The sequence below is a fragment of the Chinchilla lanigera genome, unplaced genomic scaffold, assembly GCF_000276665.1.
Source record: "Chinchilla lanigera isolate Chin_1 unplaced genomic scaffold, ChiLan1.0 scaffold00054, whole genome shotgun sequence".
NCBI classification, from domain to species: domain Eukaryota; kingdom Metazoa; phylum Chordata; class Mammalia; order Rodentia; family Chinchillidae; genus Chinchilla; species Chinchilla lanigera.
Window position 1 is genome coordinate 4,597,914 of NW_004955455.1, and position 24,069 is coordinate 4,621,982.

Genomic DNA, 24,069 nt, shown 5'->3' on the forward strand with positions numbered 1-24,069 from the left:
GGCCTGGAGGAACACTGACCAATTGCCATCCCATCCAGGAGGAGGGCTAACACTTCCATGATGTCACTGAGCTGCATTCAGTCCTATCATTTTATGCCTGCCTCACAACCACCTTATGACAAGGTAGCATTTTACTCAGCTTCACAGATGGGTCATTTGAAGCTATGAAATGTGGTCCCTGCACAATGAGAATATCAACTTCCCTTTATCTTCCTTAGGCTGACAGCTCAGACACAGACACAGTCCACTGTCCAGGCATTTCCTCAGACCTAACCTGGATGCAGAGGCTGCTGGTGTTTGTGGGACTGGGTGACATTCTCACTTTGGCCACTGCTGCACTGTGTTGGGGATGCCAATCCTATCTGCGGCCTACCTCACTGCCATGCTGTGGTTTTGAATGAACTGAGCTCTTCCTGCTATAATCTACCTCGGATCCACCATGCAGAAGTTACTATGTTACCTGGCCACAAAGCTGGCGGTCTTGTCTACGATGTTCCTGACCTCCGGGGGAGGGTAAATAATCCCCACCACGGGCTTGGAAGGGGTAGAATCCTCCTTTGAAGATGGTTCTTCTTCAGCTGGCTGTGAAAACAAGAAAAGGAAGTACGGTCATGAAGTCCCTGGTTTGGGGCAGGATCTCCATGAAACTCCTCCAGAATACTGGTGAGAATAGACCTTGTTCCACAGACTTTCTCAGGTTACAACCCTCAACTTCAGAAACCTAGTTCTCTTAACTACGTGGCACTTGCACAGGTTTGTCCTGGGACGTAGGGAAAAGGGCAACCTGCCCAGCTAAACTAGACTATCTCAGAGGGAACAGCAATCTGCATTTTTACCAAGTACCCAGGTGATTCAGATGTAGGGGCTCTGGCAACATTCTGAAAAATCACATTCCAGAATCCAGAAGTTCATGCTTGTAACTCTGTGCCCACCACTGTGCCTACCCCAGAATATTTACGTTTGCTAAATAAAGAAATGAGAAGTCTGAAGTATAGCTGAGTGGTAGGGTGTGCTTAGCATGTGCAAACCTCTAGGTTCAAAAAGTGGAAATTCCTTGCCGGGAGTTCCTTTTGCCTTAAATGCCCTTTCCCTCTTTGTCCACTCCCGTCGTACAAAACAATGGAATACCTAACATTAATTGTCCCATACTCTTCCAGTGCTAAGTGCTAGTGATTTGAACTCAAGGCCCCATGCATGCTAGGCAAGTACTCTACCACTGAGCTACATCCTTAGTCCTAAATAAAGTTTTGAGATAGAACTTAAGTTGCCCAGGCTCATCTGAAACCTGTGATCCTCCTGTCTCAGCCTTCCAAGTAGCTGGGATTACAGGTATGTGCCACCATGCCTAGAAAGTTCTCATATTCTTTTTTTTTTGAGACAAGGTTTTGCCATGTAGTACAGGCTGGCCTTGAACTCATGTGCCACCACGTGCGGCTAGTTCTCATATTCTTAACCCAGCAGCTTCTTCCCTTACCAAAGTGTCAAGTCTCTCAGAAAAACAAAGTTTCTCGTCTGTCTTAATGTTGTGCTGTGCTGCTGCCTTCTCCCTCCCTTACTTCCTCTGGTATCTGATCACCCTGAGTTCCCACTTCCTCACTTTCACATGGTTCCCACTCATTCTAAGTGCTCTTGCCAAAGTCAAAAGTGACCGCCTCGAGCCAGCGACAGCTATCATTTGGGCATGAGGTGACCATTCCTTCAGAAAGCTGTCCACTCAACTCCTAAGCCTCATTTTCACTTGTCTTTCCTTCTTGCTCACCATTCTTTTCTGGCTCCTAATTTACTTCCTGCCCTATAATGCTGGAGAGCTCCAAAGATCTGTTCACAGTACTCAGGTTTTCAGGCCCTCACAACTGTGCCCTCCAATTCCCTTACTACCTCTAGGCTGAGCAATCCTGCCTGCCCAAATCAATGTCCCACATCACTCCTAAACTTTAGATCCAGTGGACTCCTGAGCACTTTCCAACCTCACGAATGGCTGCCCAGTCACACAGGCTAGAAACCAGGGCCTTCCTCATTCAGTGATAATATTTATTAAGCACAAAACAGGCCCAGATACTTTTCTGTTTTGTTTTGTTTTTTCAGACAGGGTCTTGGTTGGGATATAGCTCAACGACACAGCGCCTACCTGGCAAGCATGAGGTCCTGAGTTCAATTCCCAGCGCTCCCTCCTCCAAAAAAAAAAAAAAACAAAAAACAACCAAATAGAGACAGGGTCTGGGTATGCAGTTCAGGTTGGCTTTGAACTCACTATGTAGTCTAGGCTGGCCATATGCCTCAGTCTCCTGTATGCTTCGATTGAGCCACCACAACCAGCCCAGGCACTTTTCTAAGCACTTTAAATTTATTAACTCTTACAACCCTTACGAAAGTATGTGCGGTAATGACTCTTTTCCCCAAATTACAGATGAGAGAATTTAACTGACAGAATCAGGATTTTAATACACAAGGTGGAGAGCCTGTACCATTGGCCATTTTGTGACAAGCACATGCCCATCCTCTGTGCCCCACCTAGACCTGGCCCTCTGCATCTTTTGAATAGTAATCAGCCTTCCACCCTAGTGACTCTCCACATCACTTCCTAATTTCTCAAACGCAAATGTCACCATCTAAAAAAGCTTCCATTTCTCCCACTGTCTATAAAGACAAGTTCAAATTTCATAATCTCACCTGCCACCATTCTCCCAATCCTGTATTTCAACAGTACTTGCTTATTTACTCATCACCAGAGAAAGCATGGCTTCTTCTTACCTTTTTGTCTACTGATTACCTTGTATTGTCTTGTTTATTTTCCCTCAGTGATTAGAAAAATGCCAGGGGCACTTAAACATTTGTGGAAAGGGCATAGGCCTCTTCTGTCATGTTCCCTGCTGTACTGTCATATTCTTCGCTGTATTCTGAATCGAAAGCAGTGATCAGCATATAATATGTGCTCAATAAATGTTAAATGAGTAAAGTGTGCCATTTGCCTTCCCTAATCACCTCTCGGTGAACTATTTATCCTAAAAACAATTTATCTCTCCTTCCTGTGGGCTTCTCCTACCTTCATCAAGCAATGCTCATTAAGTTTTCGTTTCTTTACTGATACTTTTATGGCTCATACTACATCATACTTTAATTATTTATGTGTATTCCCCTCCCCCCTCACCTGGTTGAGAGTTTTTGAAGAGCTGATTGGCACTGTATCATTCACTCAGTGGTCTGGACAATAAACATTTACGAGTTGCCTGCCTCTCTCCTTACTAGTCTGGGCGCTCTCCTATGGAAGAGGACTGTGCCTCATTCATTTTGATATGCTGGACCCTGGCACGATGTCTGGGTTAGGGTAAACACCACAGATGCTGAGAAGTAACATCCAAAACTGTACCGTGCAGGCTGGGTTTGCTGGGCAAAGACTGGGGCGGCGGGCCCAACTGCCACAGACTAATGGAAGGACTAGATCAATGCTTCTCACATTTTAACGAATCGCCTTGGGATCTTGTTAGAATGCAGATTCCTACTTAGATCTGGGGTAGACTTTACTTTTTTTGTTGTTGTTTCTTCCAGGACCGGGAATCGAACTCAAGACCTTGCGCTTGCCAGGCAGGCGCTATGCCGCTGAGCTAAATCCCCAGACCCTTGACTCTACATTTCTAATAACCTCCTAAAGCGATGCCCAAGTTGCTCGATCTGGGACCATTTAGAACCACTGTTAAGCGGGCTCGCAAGGCTACCATGGAAAGCGCGCTGCCTCTTGGGACTTGTAGTCCCTCCCAGAACTCCAGAGCAGCGGCACAGTACCGCGCGCCAGCGAAGGAGGGGAGGGTCCAGGCCTAAGGAAGGGCTGCCGGTCGAGGTGAGGGGGACGCGGTACCTGTTTCGGCTCGGTGACCACCGGCGGCGGCGGGGGCACCGCCTGCACGGGTCCGGCCGGCATGACTGCGATGCTCAGGGCTGCCAGCCCGCCTCTGTGTAGATAACCGCTGCTGCGTCAAGACAGACTCACACACCAAAGGTACGAGGAGCTCTCAAGATGGCGGCCGCCGAGCAAGACCTTGCAGCGAAGGCAAGATTATGAATTTCCGGTCCCGCCCCCTCACCTTTGACGTGCTTCCGGCCCCTCCCCCGGCGAGGCCGCGCGCTACTCCGTTGTCATGGCAGCAGCCTGGGAGCCAAGCTACGGGTTTCAGAGGATCCCTGAAGCAGCAGGCGCGCCGCAGGCAGTTCCTTGAGCCTGCTGACACAAAACCTGGACCGGCGACGCCAGAGACAGGTGAGATGTTCTGTACCACCCGTCGGACGCCACAGCACTTCCCTTTACTTCCCAAGCCTATTCCTGCTCCCTCCCACCCGGACTTTCAAGGCTCCCTCCCTTGACCTCTCACGTTGGAGAGCCCCTTCCCCTTAGGCCCACCCGCTTCAAAGTCCCACCTTCAAACTTCACGCTCGTAATTCCCAGGCCTCTTTTCCATGGGCCTGCCTTTTCTAGGTTCCACCCCTTCTCAAGTTGGGCGCTTTCCTAGGTCGCAATCTTGACTCCCATTGTGAAGTCTGCATCCTGTTCCTCTCTCTTGCCAGGGCTGGGGTCAAGCAGTAGTCCAGCCTCAAGCTTCCTGAGTAGCTGGGACTACAAGCATCCGCTATGGGCATGGGCTCTAGCTACCATTATTCTACACTAATAACAGTAACAGTGGCGTAAACCTGCTGCAGGTTTATGGAGGGAGGGAGGTGGGGGGCGGGTCTTGAGGGAGAAACTCTATCACTGCCCCATTTCACAGGCAAGGAAACTGAAGACCAGGCAGGAGCTCCAAGCTGATTTTCCTCATTCCAGAGCTGAGAGGGAGAGGAGAGGGGACAGGAAGGACAGGATCTCAGCAGAGTGAGAAGCAGGCAGGATTGGAGGTGTGCTTCTGAGAAGTGAGGGGCCTAAAAAGATAGCTAGGATATATTGAGCATTTACTGAGAGCCAGACCATGTGTCAAACACTACATCATAAACGATTTCTTATAGCAACCTATTTACGGAGAATTGTGAAGTTCAGAGTGGGTAGGGTGGGAATCTGAACTCAGGTGAGTCTTTTGGACTAGTGCAGATGGTTATTCCTTTGTCTTCAATCCCTTCAGTGTCCCCGGGGATTCATGCATTTAGCAATCTCAGGTCAGAGAATGACAGCTGCCATGTAGTTGGCTTTAGCAGATGTATCCAACCTTTGGGCTGCAGGTTGGACACACATGTGTTTTAATAAAAAATATAAAAAAAGTGTCTGGGTATGGTTGCACCAAAGGTAATCTCAGCACTCTGGGTGTCTGAGGCAGGAGGATCACAAGTTTGAGACCAGCCTGGGCAACTTAGTGAGACTGTTTAAAAATCTGAAATAAATAAAAAGGGGTGGGGATGTAACTCAGTGTGAAGTCTTCGGGTTCAATTCCTTTTTTTTTGTACCAGGAATCGAACTCATGACCTCAGGCTTGCCAGGCAAGCGCTTATGCCGCTGAGCTATATCCCCAGCTGTGTTCAATTCCTAATGCCATTAAAATAAGTAAATAAAATTAAAAAGTAAAGGAACCAGGGCCAGGGATATAGCTCAGCAGCACAAACACCTACCTGTGGCAAGCATAAGGTCCTGAATTCCATTCCTGGTACCAAAAAGAAAAAAAAGTAAAGGAACCATTGAACAAATTAAAATTGCCCTGAAACTTTCCTTTTACTAATTTATCTATGCTAATTATTTTGTTAACACCCATCTTCTTAAAACTTACTTGTAGTATTTTGAAGTTCTGGATATATTCATATTCTAGCTTAGCTTTCTTTAAGGTGGTGGAACCAGGGAAGAGTACCCATAAACTGACAATAGGCAGCCCCTGAGTACAACTCTTTGATCTTTATCAGATTCTACTACAGGGATTCACTGATCCAGGTCAGCATGTCCTGTTGATTTAGGTTATCACTGGTGACTGATGTAGAAATATGCATTCACTACCATCTTCCCTCCATAACATGCTGACATAAAGGTTTGTTATCCCAGCTGGCTCCTTTTATAGACAGAGACTGGCTGCTTGCTGGAGGCAGTGAGCATAATCTTGACCAGTGGGGTAGGGTTCTGGGTCTGAGAGAAAGAAGGGGTTTGAACGTTGAATGTGAGAGAAGAAAAGGCTCCTGTTCTTCTCTGCAAGTCAGACTTTCACCCTGGAGCCTAAGGAACTAAAGGGAAGTAGAGTAAGCTTCCACTCCTAATAAGGGCAGTGCCATCACATTACCGCCATCACATGTGTGGTTCCTAGTATAGGTCAGGACTGAGGGTTCTACTCAAGACCCAGGAATTATAGAGAAAATTAAACGCTCCTTCACTTGATATATGCCTAAGTGCTTCTCAGACTTCTGCATCTGTATAACCTCAGTTTTCAGGACAATCCACAAAAGTTAACCCTGGACTCTTCGACCTTCCCTCCCTCTCTCTGTTTATTTTTTTCTTTCTTGTACTGGGGATTGAACCCAGGACCTTCACACTGAGCTACATCCCCAGACAGGGTTTCACAAAATTTCTAAATTGCCCAGGAAGGGCTTGAACTTGTGATCCTCCTGCATCAGCCCCCCAAGTTGCTGAGATTACAGGTAACCTTGGATATTCTTGATGCTTTGACACTTGCTGTTACTATCTGAAGCTATGTGAGCTGACCCCATGTGGCTACCGTAGTGTATTTGTTTGTTGTGGTACTGGGGATTGAAGCTAGGGCCTTTACACTGAGCTAGCTACATTCCCAGCACTTTTAGTTTTTGAGATGGGGTCCTGCTAGATTGCTCAGGCTAGGCTCAAACTTGTGATCCTTCTACCTCTGCCTCCCAGACTGCTGGGATTACAGGTATATACCACCATGCCAGGTTGCTAGCTAGTACCTTATTTGAAGGTGAACAGATTAGTGTTTCTTGGGGCCTTTTTAAACCTTCATAAGCAAGCTATGAGTCCAGGTGCTATGCCTGCTTCCTCCCAGGTAGAGCTTCTCGCTTGCTTGATTTGTTCCCTTCATGCCCATTTCAAATGTTTTGGTCTGGTTTTTTTCTCTTTGTTTCCATTTCACTCCTTAGGGACACAAAATCTCATAGGCAGTAGTATCTCAGGAGAGGCAGTTGCCAAAACAACATGTATGTAGGGTGCAAGCACGTATGTGTTTGTGTGTATACATGAATGCCAACAAATACGGCTTTCTTTGCAGTGAGTAAAGCTGACGCATCCAGTTTTCCTCTTTGTAAAGACCTTTAGACATAGTTGATGTTCCCAGAGGACAGGGTTCTGTGTGCCCTGTTTCCCCCTGCCCCTAGTCTTTTTGTTTTGTTTGTTGTTTGTTTTTTCATTTTTACTTTTTTACTTTTTTGAGATGGTCTTGCTACATAGTTCAGGATGACCTTGAACTGACTGTGTAGCCCACGTTGGCCTCGAATTCACAGTAATCCTCCTGCCTCAGCCACCTGAGTAAGAAAAGAAAAAAAAAGAAAAGAAAAGGGTTGAGGGGGCCGGGGATTTAGCTCAGTAGCACAGCCTGGCAAGCGTGAGGTCCTGAGTTTGATTCTGATACCCCTGCCCCCTAAAAAAGGGTTGAGGCCAGATGCAGTGATTACACCTATAATCCCAGCACTCTCGAAGGCTGAGACAAAAACATTGCAAATTCAAGCCTAACCTGGACAATTTAGTGACTTAGTGGGACGCTGTTCACAGTGAAAAATAAAAATGAGCTGGGGATATAGCTTATTCTATTCCTCCAGCCTGAAATACGCCCCCCTTCTTCCTAAGCAGCCTCCACCCTATCCCCAAGGAATCCTTGCCTGACAGTGTGGTCACTCACTGTCACCTTCATCCATTCCAGGGCCTGGAGGGCTACTTGAGCTCAGACTTGCACGGGAGACAGGAAGCCAGACACCTAGATGAGCCCGGGAGCCTGCAAGCTAATCCAACAGCCAGACACAGTTGATGGCTGCAGCTCCACAGGCAGGCACCCCTGAGAGGTGAGACCAGAGCCCATTGTCTGGGGAGACTGAAGGTCTCCAGGTGTCACAGACACAAGACCTGGGTGTCTAAGATTCCCAGCACTTGGGACAGGCTGGTCCTCAGGCCTCTCAGCCCAGGTTGCCAGGTCATATAACAGCGAACCTAAAGGTGACAGTTACGAGCTCATAGGGAGAGAGACTGTCAGCCAGATCATTAGCAGACTTCTGCCAAGGTCGTGGCAGAGGAGTAAGTTGCTAAGGAGCAACCCGATAGATTAGGTTTCTGGAAGATTCCTCCAACAGTAGCCACATCTCTCTGGCCAACGAGGCTCCTCTCTTCCTGCCCCAGGAGCTGTGGGAATGGCACACCTGCTGGGCAGCCAGGCCTGCATGGACAGCCTGCGCAAGGATCTCACCGACTTGCAGGGCACCATTGTGGATGTGTTCTCTCGCGCCGGACCTGTGCGCTTCCCCTCCTGGAAGTTCCCTGACCGTGTGGCCTGTGACCTCGACATGGTGGCCCTGCTGGAGCACTATGACCATGTGCCAGGTGACCCTGAGTTCACACAGCTGTCCCATGCTGTGCTGCTGGAGCTGGTCATTGACAGGTGAGGATCTTGACTGAACCTGGCCACCTCAGGGTGATGCCACTTGCCTCTTACAGCAATAGCAGCCACAGAAGCCCCTCCTAGAGATGGTGACAATGTAGTAACAATAATTACCATGGACCGAGTACCTGTTAGGAGCCGGATCAGCTCAGGACCCTCAAAATTACTCACCTTTAAAAAAACAAAATTGGTACTAGTGATTGAACCAAGGGTCTTCACACTGAGCTACATCCCCAGTCCTTTTTTAAATATTTTTTTTTTCCGGTACCAGGAATCAAACTCAAGACCTTGCGCTTGCCAGGCAGGCACTGTGCCGCTGAGCTAAATCCCCAGCCCCCTCTTTTTTAAATTTTTGAGATAGGGTTTCATTAAGTTGCCTAAATTGTCCAGACTGGGCTTGAACTTGCAATTTGCCTGCCTCAGCCTCTCACAGTGCTGGGATTGCTGGCATGCACTACCATGCCTGGCTGGCCCCTCACCTTTTATTGTGTTATGTGCTGTGCTGCGCTAAGCTATACTATGCTATCCTGTCTGCCTTAGGGAGTGGAGTTGCTGCCCAACCCTTTTTGTCCCCGGGGCACAGCAGCTCTGTCTGCTGCCTCCTCAGGTTTCTGTGTATCCGGGACTCCGGAGCTGCTACTCAATGTTTCCATCCCAGGCTATTTTTCCTGCTCTCTTACAGTTTGCATTGTTACCCCTATGCCTCACAAGGCCAGACAGGGGATGTGTTTTTCCAACTTCTAGCCTTGCTGGGAAGAGGCTACTAAATTCCCTGTAGTTCCAGCACTTCTATGCTATTGCTGGATGTTAAAGGCCTGTTGGCCTGAGGGTGTGGCTCAGTGACAGAGCACCTGCCTAGCAAGTGTGAGGCCCTGGGTTCCATTCCTAGCACCAGGTGTGCATGGTGGCACATACCTGTAATCCCAGCACTCAGGGAGGCTGAAAGGGAGGGTCACATGTTCAAACCCAGCCTGGGCAACTTAGCAATTTAGCAAGACCCTGTCTCAAAAGATAAAAAGGGCTGGGAATAATCCCTAGTACCACCACAATAGTAATAATAATGATAACAATAACAATAATGATAGCAGTACCAAAATAATAACAGCAGCAACAACAATAAAGTTAACATGATCATCAGCCTTTTACCTTCTGGGTATCACAACCCAGTTCTCAAAAACCTTCTATGCCAGTAAAGCCATGGGAACCTACTAGGCAGCAGCGACCTTGCAGGATGGGCTGCCTGGGGATGGAGAAGGCAGGGTTACTACTCTAGGCCCAGAGGAGCCTGGGTATGAAAGCACCATTTATAACCTACGATGGGCTGGAGAAATGTGAGTATAGAACACATCTTCCGTCCTATATGGCTTTGCATCACTCTGTGCCTTCGCTAGGAGTACCTGGCCCAACCCTTTCTGGTTTGGCCAAGCCTGTACTCCCTGGGGAATAGCTAGACAGAAGTGCTGCCACCCAGGAGGCCTGGAAGAGGTCCCTGAACCAAACTTGGGGCTGAGAAGAGCTTTCTGGAGGGAGCGGCCCCTGGATTGTGATAAAGATGGCCTGGCAGCGCACATTAAGAGACTCTCAAGTCCCTCATTAGCTCGGCCAGAAACTGCCAGTTGTGTGGTGTGAGGACACACTGACCTCAGGCCCGGCCCACCTTGCCATTTCTGCCCACAGACTCCTGCTGCTGCTTCAGAGCTGTGCCAGCTACCTGGAAAACCTTGGCTCAGAGCAGATGATGCCCTCTTCCCAGGCTGTGGGGCCCTGCATGTCTGTGGGGCTCACAGCGCGGCGCTTCTGGGGCAGCCTGTTGAGGCTAGGCGTGCTCTATCAGCAGACAGCCCCCCAGGTGGGTTACCCCAGCCCCGACTGTGATGACCCTCATACCCTGCCCTAGCTCCCCAGGGCATCACTGCGCACTGCCTCCTTCCCTGGCTCCCGACTGTCCATGAGGAGCAGTGTGAACTGAGCCTCCCGGTCAGGGCTCACGTGGCACGGCTGTTGAGAACACAGGCCTTGGGGGTCATGTCTGAGCCTCCTCGTTCTGTCATTTACCCTGTGGGACTTTGGGAAAATCCCAACTGTGGTCCTGTGCAGTAGGGGGGAATAGGAGCCCCATTTGTTACAGGTTATCTTACAGTCCTCACTGTCACCCAGTGAAGGACAGTGGTCACCATGAGGGGAAGGAAACTAGAACAGAGTGGTTATGGTGGCATGAGAGCAAGCAGGGGCCCACTAACCAGTAGCTGTCGCTGTCGCTGTCACTGTCCCAGGACCACACATACATCAAGCCAGGGCTGGGTTTGCTAAGTTGAGTCATAGGCAAAGAGGGAGAAGGTTCTTTCTTACTTGCGTTGGTGTCAGGTATCATCCAAGGATCCGAGTATTGAAGGTTGTCACAGAACATCCCCAGGGAACCAGGCACCTCACAGGCCCATCTCTCTCATTGTTTTTCTTTCTTTTCTTGACCCCAGGAAAGGGCAAGCCAAGGGGAAAGCCCCACCTCCAAACCCACAGCCAAGGGCAAGTCAGCCAGGAGCCCTGAATGTGTTACTGCCAAGTTTATCGAGCCTCCCTCTCCAACATCATGCTCACACCAGATCTGCCAAGGGCCGCAGAGCGTCCCCATCTCTCTGAAGTACCCCGCCAGGACCTCTGAGAACACCAGGAGTGTCTACTCCCAGACCATTGAAACAGCCCTGGTACCCTGTGATGCGTGCACCAGCGTCCAGGGCAGCCTGTGGGACGTGAGCAAGGTGATCATCAGCCTTTGTCAGAGCCAGAACTTGCCTTCATCCTTGGGCCAGTTCCAGCAGCTGGTGCAGGACAGCGTGGGGATCAAGCCCCTACCAGCTGCCACCATGAGCCATTGGGCAGAAAAGCAGAGCAAAGACCTAACGTGCCTCAGTAAGCACGTGGCGGCCCTCTCTCAGCTTGTTGGGCCTCTCAGGGCCCAGCTGGAGGAGACTGAGGGGCAGAAGGACAGCCTGAGGAAGCAGGTGGACAAGCTGGAGCAGGACTTGCGGCAGGAGCAGGGTGAGCGGCGGCGGCAGGAGGAAGAGTCCAAGCAGCACCTGAGCAAGTGGGAGTGTGACAGGCAACAACTGCTTGCAGGTCTGTACCCTATAGGCTGGACACTCAGTGCCCAAGGGCTCTGCTATACCCTGAGACCTGAGACCAGTACCAGTAGTTTAATAGATTGAGAAGTGGGCAAGAGGCAAGGAAAGAAAGGCAGTAAAGGACGTGCCTATCCAGCTGGGGGTATTGCCCATGAGGAGAAATGTGAACTCTGGAGCCTCCCGGTCAAGGCCCACATGACACAGCTGCTAAGAATACCACTCTGAGCTGGGGATCAGACCCACTGGGGAACACCAGCAGACAGTAGGTAGTGTGTGTGCCTTGGTTGTCCCATGAGAAGAGGGAGAGAGCTGGCTATTAACCCCCTTGCTCTATTTTTTTTTTCCCCCGGTACCAGGAATCGAACTCATGGCCTCACACTTGCCAGGCAGGCACTGTGCCGCTGAGCTAAATCCCCAGCCCAAAAACTTCTTTCTTTCTTTCTTTCTTTTTTTTTTTTTAACCCCCAGTGCCAGGAATCGAACTCACGACCTTGCACTTGCCAGGCAGGCACTGTGCCGCTGAGCTAAATCCCCAGCCCTAACCCCCTTGCTCTTGACCATCACTGAGGGTTACTTCTGAGGAGCTCATTCCCCTGGCCTGCACCGCAACAGAGCAGTCTTTTTGGCTTTGGCAAAATCTATTAGGCAACAGTGAAAAGTACTGGATGTTGCCAGTAGTTGCTGTGTTGTGAGGCTTGCAGGATTAGAGCACGTTGCTGCCCTTCCCGAGCCTGACCATGGCCTCTATGGAGGACATCATGGCCCAAAGTGGTACCAACACATGGCAGCCAGCAGCGAGAGGCAAGACGAGGTCCCAGGCTTCCTGGCATCTCCTCAGTGTTCCTTGGTGGCCTCCCCAATGGCATAGCTGTCTCCATTCTGCAGGGTGCTCTGGGCATGAGGGCTACTGGCCAGGCCCAAGGGCCCCTCTGAACAGCTTTTCTTTTGGCTGCTATAGAAATATGTGATCTAAAGACACAGGTGGTCAACCTCAAGGGAGAGCTGAAGCAGCAGCAGGAGTCCATGCAGGCCATGGGTAAGGAGCCCTGTTATGTGTCCCTGTGCCCTGTCTCAGTCCAGTGATGTGGCTGGACGAGTGTCCTCCATCTCTGTCCCCTGAGCTTCTGGGACAAAGAGGATTATTGTAGTAGGGTAGACCTGACCATTAGCACTGTTGTGCAACCACTTGAGCTTGGGTGACACCTCCTGCCCAAAGAACACCTTCTGTTTTCCAGACCCACCGAAGGGTTGTAGAGCCCCATGTTGTGACTGAGAACTCTGAAGCCCAGAGACATGATAAGAACCTCCCCTTAGGTCCCTTCCTAGGTCTGGGGTAGTGCAGGGAGTTGCACCCCTGCTCTGGCCCCCATGCCTGCTCAACCCTGCAGAGCCAAAGGCCCAGCAGCTGCAGGAGGAAGTTGAGCACAGGGTGGCAGCCGAGAGGCAGGTGCAGCAGCTAGAGGAGCAGGTGCAGCTGCTGGCAGGACGGCTGGATGGAGCTGGACAGCAGATCCGCTGGGCCAGCACGGAGCTGGACAAGGAGAAGGCCCGTGTGGACAGCATGGTTCGTCACCAGGAGGTGAGGCCCAAGGCACAGGGACTGGGGTTCAGGCTGTGTATGCACCCCTGTCCTTGTTCCCTGCCGTAACAGTAGGAGGGAGCTCCTCTTGTCATTGTCATTTCATGAGTGGGGAAACTGAGGCTGTGAAGGAAGTAGCCCCAGGCACACAGGTAGCAGGAGACGGAGCTAGGATTCACAGCAGAACACCACTGTTTCTTCCTGCTTCATACCCAGTGGATGCTGGCAATGTGGGTTTCAGTGATACAGGCTCATGTGACACTAAAGACGTAAGAAGAAAAACTTTCCCAGAATTCCCCTTCTAGTGGGGACTGCAGTCAACTGGAAAGAAGTGTGTTGGAGTGTGTGTGTGGGGGGTAAGGCTGCCAAGGTCAGCCAGCTATCTTCCAAGGGGTCTGCAAGCTGAGAGCCCAAGCCTAGAGCAGGCTGGTGTATGTTCGCCACTTCCGCCCCTTCCCCTTTATGTGTGCGTGGCCTCCCCGTGCACAGACATGAGGCATAAAGGGAGGTTCAGAGGGACAGGGATACTGTAGCCTCTTCAGTCCCATCTGGCTGTTGGCCCAGCCCTGTGGGTCTCACAGCCTGTCTCTTCCCACTCAGTCCCTGCAAGCCAAACAGCGGGCCCTGCTACAGCAGCTGGACAGCCTAGACCAGGAGCGGGAGGAGCTGCAGAGAGGTCTGGACGAGGCTGAGGGCCAGCGGGCCCAGATGGAGGAGCAGCTCCAGAGCCTACAGAGTGAGAAGGAGCAGGGACAGTGCCAGCTCCAGGCCCAGCAGGTGCAAATGGACAGGTTGAGGGTGGGGATGACCCTTCCCTTTCAGCAGCGGAGCCTCCAACCTGCTGAGCACCTGCGAGTCCATCCTGTGCCTGCGGGTGGGATGGCGTCCCCAGGGGAGCAGGAAGCCGGGAGCCATCCTGGGACCAGGTCTAAGCCTCTCCACAACACAGGAGCTGCTGCAGGGCCTGCAGCGGGAGAAGCAGGACCTGGAACACGTGACGACAGACCTGCGGCTGACTGTAGTGGACCTGCAACAGGAGATGGCGGAGCTGAGGGAGCAGGAGCGACTGCTAGTGGCCTTCCCTGACCTACAGAGGCCCATGGAGGACCCGATCCAAAGTAAGCGCCTGAGCCTGATGCCAAGGGCACGAGGGGGCCTGCGTAGGCAGGTGCGGGTACAGCTGGGCAGGACAACTCCTCCAGACTTCTGGTAGTGGGGCAGGGGCCAGCCAGCATGCAGGTGCTTCCTGTGTTGTTCATCCCTTTGTGCACAGGAGAAATGGAAGTCCAGAGATAAGGTCACTGCCCGTGGTTGTCACAGCTGAACCTAGTCACAGGTCTGGCTGCCTCTAGGGTATGTACTGCACCACTTCACATGGCAGTCCTTTGGTTGGCCTCCCTATGTCCCTCTTCCTGGCATCTCCCTATGCCACAGCAGTGTGGTGTCCTGATCCCCACGGTTAGGAGTGCTAGGTACCTGCACTGGCCCAGAAGCAGATGCCAAACCTTCTGAGTTTTCTCCCAGCCCTCTAAATCTCTGTGATGAATCCCTCCTCAGAGCTGCCAGGAAGATCCTCTGTCATTTAGTGGTCACAAGTCATCAGTCCGGAACACTAAGTGCCAGACCCTCCTATCACCTCACAACTGTCCTATCAGGCAAGCAGCAGTCCACTTTTTACAAAGCAGAAAACAACAGGCATCAACTTGCCAAGGTTTAGAGAGCTGGAAGTAACTGTGGATCACCGCAGCTTAGGAAAGAACATCCTTGGTGTATTCCTGTGACTCACTTCCGGAGTTGCCGGGGTGACTGGACAACTCACTGTATCTCTGGCCTGCCAAAATAGGTGGCCTGGAAGATTCTCTCTCAATAGGGATAAGAGATTCACTCTTGCTAATCTGCTAAATCATCTGAGTTCTAGGACCCACACAGCTCTCGATTCTATGATGGCAATATTGGGCCGGGCATGGTGGTGCACGCCGGTAATCCCAGCACTCGAGAGGCTGAGGCAGGAAGATCTTTGTGAGTTCGAGACTAGCCTGGGCTACAAAGTGAGCTCAAGGGCAGCCTGAACTGCATAGTGAGACCCTGTCTCAAAAAGACAAAAAGCAAAACAAAACAGTAGTGCGTCACCTTCCCAGCAGACGGGGGAACAGGGAAGGAGAACAAAGCCTCAAGAGAAGGAAGATGTGGGCCAGTGATATAGCTCAGTGGCACAGGTGCCTGCCTGGCACGTACAAGGTCCTGAATTTGATTTCCAATACCAAAAAAAAAGAGAGAAGGCAGATGTGATGAGAGGCCCAATGTACTCTCCAGTCGCTTGTGCCTGGCCTTTGAGGTCTGTCCTTGGGCACAGGCTGACCTGGTGAGGCAGGGTCCCAAATACTGTATCATGTCCCCATAGGCTCTGGCAACATCACAGACGACATGGAGAGGCAAGTACAGGCCAATGACATCCGCATCCGGATCCTGCAGGAGGAGAATGGCCGGCTCCAGTCAATGCTATCCAAAATCCGTGAGGTGGCCCAGCAAGGGGCTCTCAAGGTAGACCTGAGGGTGGACTTCGGGGGATTGGAGGAGGCTTCTACCCAGCAGAGGTCATTAGATCTACCCTGGGAACCTGTCAAGAGCTGAGAGCCAGCCTCATGGCAGGTGGGTTTAGGCTGTGCTTTTGTGAAACTTGTACCACACATCAAGAAGGTGTGAGAATATTACAGATTCTGTACCTTCTGGCTCCAAATATCCCTAGAGCCCTTCACACCTTAAGAACCTTCCCGCATGTGTTGTCTGCCCAAAGGTTTGCAGCTGAAGAAGTCCTAGATAGCTTTCCCTGCCCTTCAAGTGGGAAAGTATGAGTTCAGGCTCTTGCTCTCCTTCCCTACTATGAGACCTTCTCTGTACAGTGGGGAGGGGACCCCTAGGCACTTCGGAGCTTGGCTTTCTTTGCAGCTGATCCCGCAGGACCAACTGTGGTCCCCTCCTGGCAAGGGTACCCAGAGAGCAACACCCGTGGCCCAGGCCCAGAGGGTGTCCCCAAGGTGAGCAAGGCTTTGCCCAAGGCAGGGCAGACAAGGGTGGCATGGTGCCCCTCATTTATAGGGGATCTTGTGAACTGGTCCTCAGGCCCCTAAGCAGGCGGTACCTTCCTAGCAGCACGATGGGCAGCACAAGCTGGACCCCGCCAGGCCATCCCCAAAGATCCCCTCCTCAGCAGCCCAGCAAATGGCCCAGCAAGTCTTCCCTCAAGGATGTGACTCACTCTGCCACCTGTACTCAGAACCCCATCCGGGCCTTGGCCAGGCTGAGGAGGAGACTCTCACCAAATCAGGGCCCGGCGAGCTCTGCACAACAGTCCCAGGAGCGGTTCACCTAACTTACGGCAGGGACAGGGCTGTTGGGAGGCGGCTGGCAACTTCCCAATGGAATAAAGCCCCAGCCATGTCCACGGCATTCTTGGCCTCAGCATGGCTCAGCTGGAGGAACAGCCCTTCTCTCCCTTTGCAGGACATGGGTCAGGAGAGACTCAGCCAGCAAGCCCTGGCACTGTGAGCTATCAGTAGGGGGATTGCTTTCTGCCTCTCTCTGGGTAGGCTGTGGGTGAGGAGAGCACATCAGGGGCAGAAAGAAGCTTCTAGTACCTGGGCCAGGTGAAGGGCCCTTCCACTACCACAGCAAGAGTCAAGGAGTAAAGCTGGACACAGTGACTGGCACCCCCTGAGCTGCCTGTGTCAGGGTGACGGTGTACTGGGAAAGGGCCAGCGAGGAATCTGAGGCCAGGATCTTGGCTCTGGGCTCACGAAAACAGGCAGAAGACAGTGACAGCTTCAGCCTCCCACCTTGGCTTTAAACCTGGGCCGGGGGACATTAAGGACTCAAGAATACCAGGCATCCTTTCACCGAGGAACTCCTTGCCTTTAGGGACTGCTGAGAGAACAAAGGAGTTCTCTACCTCCTGAAGGTTAGAGCCCAAGAGGCCACCAAACGCAGGGCCAGGCCTTTGAAGACTTTAGCCAGCTCTGACTTTACAAGGCCTAGACCTTGGGGCCTGTTCAACCTAGCGTGCCATGTGGCTGGGCATTCACGTCACCAAACACCCCAGGCACACAGTGGTCATTGTCCTTAAGAAGGAAGATACTGGCCCCATGAGTCTTCCGTTTGTCTGTGAAGGATAAGCTTGGAGACCTTGCTGAGGACTTTTTTTTTCCTTCTAGTACCAGGGATTGAACCCATGGCCTCATGCATGCTAGGCAAACAGTCTGCCACTGAGCGACACTCCCAGCCCCCTCACTAAGGACTTCTCAGGCTGTGCTCTCAGCCTTCTGTGGCATTTCCTCTGGTGAGGATGGTAAGGAGACCATCATGTGGAGCTCTGCAGGTAACAGAAGAGGATCAAGAGGGGTCACGTGTAGCAGGCCAGCACTGTTAGGTCTGCCTAACTCCCGCTTCTGAGAAGTCCCAGAGTTCTTGAAGAGGCTGGGATGCCTTGGGCCATCCCTAAGGGGAGAGCCAGCCATTGGGGGTGGCTCCCTGAGCAGTTGGGCCAGCCCAGGTCCAGCGGGGAAGCCCTCTCACAGCTGAACGACTCTCTCAGGCCTCTCCCAACATGGCATCCATTCATCAACTCACAGTTCTGCAGGTCCACAGTCCAAGTCCTGCATGGCTAGGGTTCTTGGCATAGGGTCTTAGGAGGTGGAAATTAAGGTATTCACCAGGGCGTATTTCTGTCAGCCCTGGGGAATAATCTTCCAAGCTCATTCTGGTTGCTGGCTGAATTCAGTCCTGTAGGACTAAGGTTCCTAGTTCCATCTTCCTTACCTCATGGCCCCTCCATCTTCAGGTGAGCAGCAGAAAATGTTGCAGCATTGAATCCCTTTTGTGCTTCAAGTCTCTGACTTCTGCCAGCCAGGGGAAACTGCTTCTAATGGGCTTGTGTGTCGATCAGGCCCACTAGGGTGCTTTCCCCATCTTAAGGTCAGCTCTGCATATAACATAACCTGATCATGGGGGTGACATCCCGTAGAGTCACCACTGCACAGATTATACAGGGTGTTCATGGTAGGGTGGGGGTGGGAGGCCTTGGGGGTCATCTGAGAACTCTGCCCGCCACTGGCAGTAGAAACCAAGGCAACTTTTAAAAAAAATCTTAAAAACAGCCACATAAACTTTACATCTTATGTTAAAATAAATCCATGTTTATTTTACTATTAAAACTTCCCTGTCCCAACTCTTAAAAAAACATGCCCTTGGAGGATGCACCACATTTATCCTGTGGCTTCAAGTACTGTATCTCGGTGAGTAACATATGCCCCAGCCAAGAAGTACAAGACTGGGTCGATTCTAAGGCCTTGTCCCAGCCAGGCCTGGGGTGGGAGCCCAGCTGGACAGCAGCAGGGCCTGTAGCTGCCAATGACTGAGGACAGCAAGTAGTAGCGGGGTCTCTGGGTTTAACATGACAGCCTTGACCAAGACTATCTTGAGAGACAGTCAGGCCAGGGTGCGCCAAGGCCAGATAGCTTGTTCCTCAATCCACCTCTGCCCCAATAAATAAGCATAAAACACAGCCACGGAGCCTTAGCCCTCGGGGATCCCCTGGCTCCACTGGTCCCATGCTCTCTGCAGTGTCCCAGGAGCCGCGTGTGAGCAAGGCAGACACAGATATCCCAGGACTGCAGAAAAGGGCCACAAGGCGACTTCTCACCCGGGCCTGGTGGGCCCTGGGCCTGCATGTTTGGCCAGGGGTGCAGGTCCCTGCTTCCCAGCATGGTATGCTGGGGCCCACATCTTCCACCCACAGGCCTGACCACCCTGTCCATTCCACCATCCTGTCCAGGAGCCCAGGCTAGGGGCCGGATGCAGCGGAAGGGTCTGTTTCTGCACACAGAATCCCCAGCAGGGCAGCTAGTCATCTGAGTAGCGGTTCCCTGTAGGGAAGGAGGAGGAGGAAGGACATGGAAGGAGGCATCAGGTGGGGCCATTGGGCCCTAGGGCACTGCCGCAGTGCTTACCCAGGACGTTGAATTTGCACAGTGGACACGTCTGTTGGAGCATCAGCCAGGGGTCCACGCAGTCTCGGTGGAACTCATGCTTACAGGGCAGCACCCGGAGCCACTACAGGGATGAGGGGAGAGGCTCAAGTCAAAGGGCAGGGCTCACAGCCCTCACTTGAGCAGGGAAACAATCCTCTTAGCGCCTGTTCCCCCAACCTCTACCTGCTGGCCCAACCCCATTCTGGTTTCTGTAGTCCTGTTGGGGGTTGGAAAGCAAAGGGCCTGGTGGGGTGGTCTCAGGGTCTCTAGGAGTACAGCAGGGGAAGTCACAGGTCAGCTGATGGCTGGTCTTACCCAGGCCACTAACCTGCTTGTTATAAAAGTAATCCAGACACACAGCGCAGGTCTCAGTGCCAGGCTCCGCAAGGCCCTGCCCTGCTCTGCTCAGACGGCAGCGCCGGGTCTTGAGGGAGGCCAGTCTTCGCACCACACGGCGCTTGAGAAGGTCCACCTATGGCAAGAGGACAGCCACAGTCTCATAGGCCCGAGGGCTAGGGGCACCAGGGTTCCTGTGCTCTGGCTCCCACCTGGCCTCCAGGCTCCTGCTGGCTCTGCCGTGATGCCTGCCGCTGGGCCTGGACCACAAGTCCTGTGCACAGGAGCATGGCCACCATCAGGATGGCATTCCACAGCTGCTGCAGGGGCTTCTGGGGGAGGGAAGCAGCTGTCAGGGGTGCTGGAGCCGCTCCTTGTGTTTCCCTCAGGAGCATCCACCCCCACGACAGGCAGGTGACATGCATCAAGGGCCTCCATGTCCCTGCAGGTTCCTGGGTTCCTTCTTCCAAGCCCTTGTCCCTGCCACCTGTCCTCAGGGTCTGTCCCAGCTGCCTTTGCTCCACCCAGGTGCAAGGACAGCTACCTGTGTCTCTTGCACTGTCCTACCCCATCCTCAGCCTGCGCTTCCTCCTGCTGTGCTTTCTCGGGCTGCAGTATGCCCTGCTTCACTTCCATCTAGGAGCTCAATTGTGGGCTAGAGCTGGGAAACAGAACTGAGAAATCATCGTAAAACCTGTAGGCCCAGGCCCCAGGGAGCTTCAGATTCCTAGGGGAACCGCACTGCTCCTGACTTAGCTCCCACCACATGCAGCATGGCTCTAGATTTTGAACACGGAAGAGCCAGCTCAGGAAATGACGTGGCACAGTAAGACATGCTCTCCCACACAGGCACGCTTATTTCACACAGCTAGTAGATATGTTATGACTAATAAACACATTCACTTAAAAGCTTCCAGTATTCCTGGTGCTTTCTGCCCAGACCAATGCTGAAGTTAACTCCCATCGTGACAGAAGAGGAGGTGAGAAGCACTTTGATCTAAACAAGGTTGGGGGCTGCTAGTGCTACAGGACAGCGCTCTTGCTTATGGTTGGAGGTACTTTGGGGTCTGTTACTGAGAGGTGTCTAGGCGCCTGCCCCCATTTTCCCTCCTGTCTCACTGGGATGGTGGTACCGGATCTGGAAGCTCCCTGTAAGCCCTAGGCTGAGCTCCGGTGCCTTTGCTATAAGCGGGGAGACTTGTGTCTGCTACCAGCTCAGCCCTCACCCCAGAAGAATAACTGTTGCTAGCTTATCCACTCCCCAGACTGGGTCCTGTGAGCCCAGGGCTAGAGCTGCCCTGCTGTGTCCCATGCCGTTCTGAAGCAGGCTCACACGGGGCAGGACTTGCTGAGTGGCCACTACAGCTAAGCTCTCCAGGGCACAGCCTGCTCTGAAGCTCCTGGCTTGGAACATCTAGGCTCAGTGCACCTTGGGGGGCCCCCAAGAAAGGCGGAGGGGGGGCTTGTTATCAAGAATGTAGTTGGTCTGAGTTTCCTGATACATGGGTACCAGGAGTGCTCCAAGCTCCGAAAGGCTGGCTTGGGGTCAGGGCTGAGGGTCCAGTGTCCATGAGACAAGCCAGCTGAGATACCTGCCCAGCCACCCTTTGGACACCTCAGCTGCCATGGCCACTCCAGCCAGCAGCATGACCAGGGCTGTTCAGCTTTGCCTTCTTACCAGCCAGACCTAACTGTATATAGACTGTAGGCATTCTCAACGCCAGGCCTCCTGGGGCCTATTCCTTGGCCCACCCCTGCCCAGCTCTGACCTTTCTTCAGTCCCACATCAAATCCCTGCCCTGGATCTGTATGGAATGCCCATGAGGGATGGATATATATGTATACATATAGTGCTGTTCCTACTCACAAGCGAGGAACATGAGACCAGAGAGATTATTGACTTATGATCACTCAGCTAAGCTTTTAAAGCCAGGACTGGAGCCCAAGTCTGCCTTATTTGAAGCTCTTTAAGGTGGCCCAGGTTGACTAACACCTGCTGGAGGTGCTCACCGGGCATGCCTGCTGGCACAGAGAAGGGGTCCAGGAAATGCTAGTGGACACTTGTGAACCCCTTCATGTGAGCACTGGGAAATCCAGAGACGAGGAGAACACATCCCTGGCCAGTAGGAGACCAAGGCATGCTCCCTAACATACAGGGTGGGCCGCCCTGAGTCCTGGGAGAGACCTGGTAAAACACTGCTGTAAGGCAGAGGACCTTGAGCAGAGGGTATGAGGGAGCATTCCAAAGCAGGCAGGCAGCGTGAACTGTGAGGGTTCTGCTAGACAGCCCTATGGAGACGGAGAAAAAGGGGATCAGTGCCTAGGGCCAAGGACGAACAAGGCCCAGAAGCAGGGGACCAGAGCACATGTGGAGGCCAGTGAATGGCACAGGGTATTCAGAGCATAGGGAAAAGCCTATAAGGTGAGGGATGAGGAGAGCCATAAAAGCCAGACTAAGGAATCTGACTTTATTCTAAAGACAATAGGGAGCCAAAGAAGGCTACTGAGTGGAAAAACAGCACAATGATGACAGCAGCTAAGATGAACTGCATATGACCTTAGGCTAGATGCTTCCTGGAGGGCTCCCTGCATCATGTCACTAAACACATGAGTCTTGTGAGGTAGGAAGGGCTGCCTTCCACCAAGGCAAGGAGACCCTGTGGGATTTGGGACCCAGCAGAATCCACTTGCACCCACCTGCTCCTGGGCATGACTGCCTCCCAGGCACACTAGATCCTGCCATCCTCCGTAGCCATCCTTGGAGAGACCACAGGTGGTCCACAGGGTCAGCTTCCACTCAATGTTGGCCGACAGGGATTCTCCACTGGTGATCTCAGCTGTGGCCTGGGTCCTCCTGGGAAGGAAAATCACAAAGGGAAAAGGAAGGGGCTGGGGGTTTAGCTCAGCCCCTGCCTGGCAAGCGCAAGGTCGTGAGTTCGATTCCCGGTACTGGAAAAAACCCAAAAACAAAACAAAAAAACCCAAAAACCAAACAAAGGGAAAAGGAAGAAGGAGACCCAGACTCACCCTCCCCAGAGGCCTGCCGTGGAACCCACAGAATGTCACCCCTACAGGCCATCTGATTTGGCTCACAATCTTTTCCCAGCGGTTGGTTTTTCCAGTTCTCACACAGCCCTGGTACCACCTTCCCATCCTCCTCCCCATTTCCAGCCCTGGAGAATACAGCCTGTTCCTGGGTCCGCTGAGCCCACAGAAGAGCCAGGGAGCCTCAGCATGCAGGCTGCCCAGACCCAGTCTTTTTTGGAGCCCAAACCCCAACTCACCGCAGCAGTGCTTCCAGCAGTTTGGTGACATTGGAAGAATAATGGAGGACAATCACAGGCCTGAGCAGAAGCTGGGATATGTCCAGCTAGAGGGGACAGGGAGGTCAGCAGGCTCTGGTTGTCCCTTCCCCAGCCCACTCACCCTCACGACTTGCTCTGCTTTACCTCTCGGACCACATTGTGGTTCAGGATGAGGAGAAGCAGAGCAGAGGCTCCCAGGAAGAGCGCCCGGCGCATCTGCAGGAGGACAGAGGCGGGGCGCTGGCATATCCTCCGCCGCACCTGTCTCACCTCGCGCAGCCCCACTGCTCTTAGCTCTCCTCTCTGCAGTAAGCCTTTCCTCCGGACCAGCTATAAGCTTCTTGAGGTCAAGGGCAAAAGCTCTCATGCTTCCTGCTCTGTAAAATCCAAATAACTCTGCCCTTTCCCTGGTTCCCGCAAGGCAGGCCTTCTGCCCGATCCTCCAACGCTCCCCTCGCACAGTATGGCGCAGATCCCAGAGCAATCAGAGCCTCTCCCCACCTCCCTGATTCCACACCCGACTGCCTAGCTCTCCAGACTGGAGTCCCCGAACCCACACAGGCCCAGGGCTTCTCTTTAGGGGCCAGCTGGTAGCCTGGCTCTAACAGATGCCTTGGGAACCTTTTGCCCCAGCCCCTGCACCTGCTGGACCAGGGCCTTGGGATAGGCCTGGGCACCACTGCCCTGATTCTCCTGGTGGAGCTGGGCTTCCTGCTCCTTGCCCACATATGCCACTGCAATCCAGCCTTCTACGGGCATCTCTTGCTCAGTATCCACGATGTCCATCTGTGTAGTGAGGGTCAATGAGCAGAATGAGGCAAGGGCAGGTGACGGGGTCGGCCACACAGGATGCAAGGTCAGGGTCTTGCGAGCGAGTAGGGAGAAGAGGGCATCTCAGGTTTTGGAAGGTTGAATGCTGGGGGCCAAAGCAGACTGGGGAGGGTTCGCTGGGCTGTCAGGGCTCCTTCCAGGAGCAAAGCGCGGTCTGGGTGCCGGGTCTATGCCGGGTGTCGGAGGCGGCGCTCACCAGCAGTAGGCGGCCGCCCAGCGGGGGCGCCGGGTCGGCTTCGGGGCCGATCCTGACGCCCTCCAGGACCAGAGCGTCCTGCCGCTGCAGCCTCACGTCCACCCGCACGGCGC

At 52.7% G+C, this 24,069-nt stretch overlaps 3 protein-coding genes across 8 annotated transcripts in view; 1 reads left to right on the forward strand and 2 right to left on the reverse strand.

Annotated features, from left to right (window-relative positions):
• Sf3a1 (splicing factor 3a, subunit 1, 120kDa) overlaps nt 1-4,029 on the reverse strand; it is a 22,790-nt gene extending 18,761 nt beyond the window's left edge. The window contains exons 1-2 of the mRNA XM_005396258.2: nt 3,854-4,029; nt 461-582 (exon numbers count right to left, since the gene is read on the reverse strand). Of these exons, the coding sequence (XP_005396315.1) occupies nt 461-582; nt 3,854-3,916 (185 nt within the window). The 5' untranslated portion in view covers nt 3,917-4,029. The remainder of the gene's footprint in view (nt 1-460; nt 583-3,853) is intronic.
• On the forward strand, nt 4,028-18,472 carry Ccdc157 (coiled-coil domain containing 157). Of its 5 annotated transcripts, XM_005396256.1 has the most exons (12): nt 4,164-4,252; nt 7,839-7,977; nt 8,309-8,567; nt 10,245-10,416; nt 11,042-11,681; nt 12,645-12,722; nt 13,075-13,265; nt 13,866-14,042; nt 14,215-14,383; nt 15,667-15,806; nt 16,212-16,300; nt 16,386-18,472. In XM_005396256.1, the coding sequence occupies exons 3-12, from the start codon at nt 8,320-8,322 to the stop codon at nt 16,633-16,635; spliced, it is 2,154 nt and encodes a 717-aa protein (XP_005396313.1). In that variant the 5' UTR covers nt 4,164-4,252; nt 7,839-7,977; nt 8,309-8,319; the 3' UTR covers nt 16,636-18,472. The 5 variants fall into 5 exon arrangements, with proteins under 5 accessions (XP_005396310.1, XP_005396311.1, XP_005396312.1 ...); XM_005396253.2 differs by lacking the exon at nt 7,839-7,977 and having other exon boundaries at nt 4,028-4,252; XM_005396254.2 differs by lacking the exon at nt 7,839-7,977 and having other exon boundaries at nt 4,028-4,252; nt 16,413-18,472.
• Rnf215 (ring finger protein 215) lies at nt 18,434-24,069 on the reverse strand (the record flags this gene model as incomplete). 2 transcript variants are annotated; one of them, XM_005396567.2, is given in 9 exon segments in its annotated part: nt 18,434-19,183; nt 19,268-19,370; nt 19,617-19,760; nt 19,837-19,956; nt 22,322-22,478; nt 22,909-22,994; nt 23,074-23,145; nt 23,572-23,715; nt 23,957-24,069. In XM_005396567.2, coding segments are annotated over 9 exon segments (962 nt in total), but the record flags the coding sequence as incomplete, so codon positions are not given.

What these genes read in the sequence shown, in the direction of transcription:
- Ccdc157 (XM_005396253.2), top strand. Translation starts at nt 4,054, where the DNA reads ATGAATTTCCGGTCCCGCCCCCTCACCTTTGACGTGCTTCCGGCCCCT. An exon ending in ATCAGCAGACAGCCCCCCAG is followed by an intron (nt 10,417 to 11,041) that starts GTGGGTTACCCC and finishes TCTTGACCCCAG; the next exon opens with GAAAGGGCAAGCCAAGGGGA. An exon ending in CATGGAGGACCCGATCCAAA is followed by an intron (nt 14,384 to 15,666) that starts GTAAGCGCCTGA and finishes ATGTCCCCATAG; the next exon opens with GCTCTGGCAACATCACAGAC.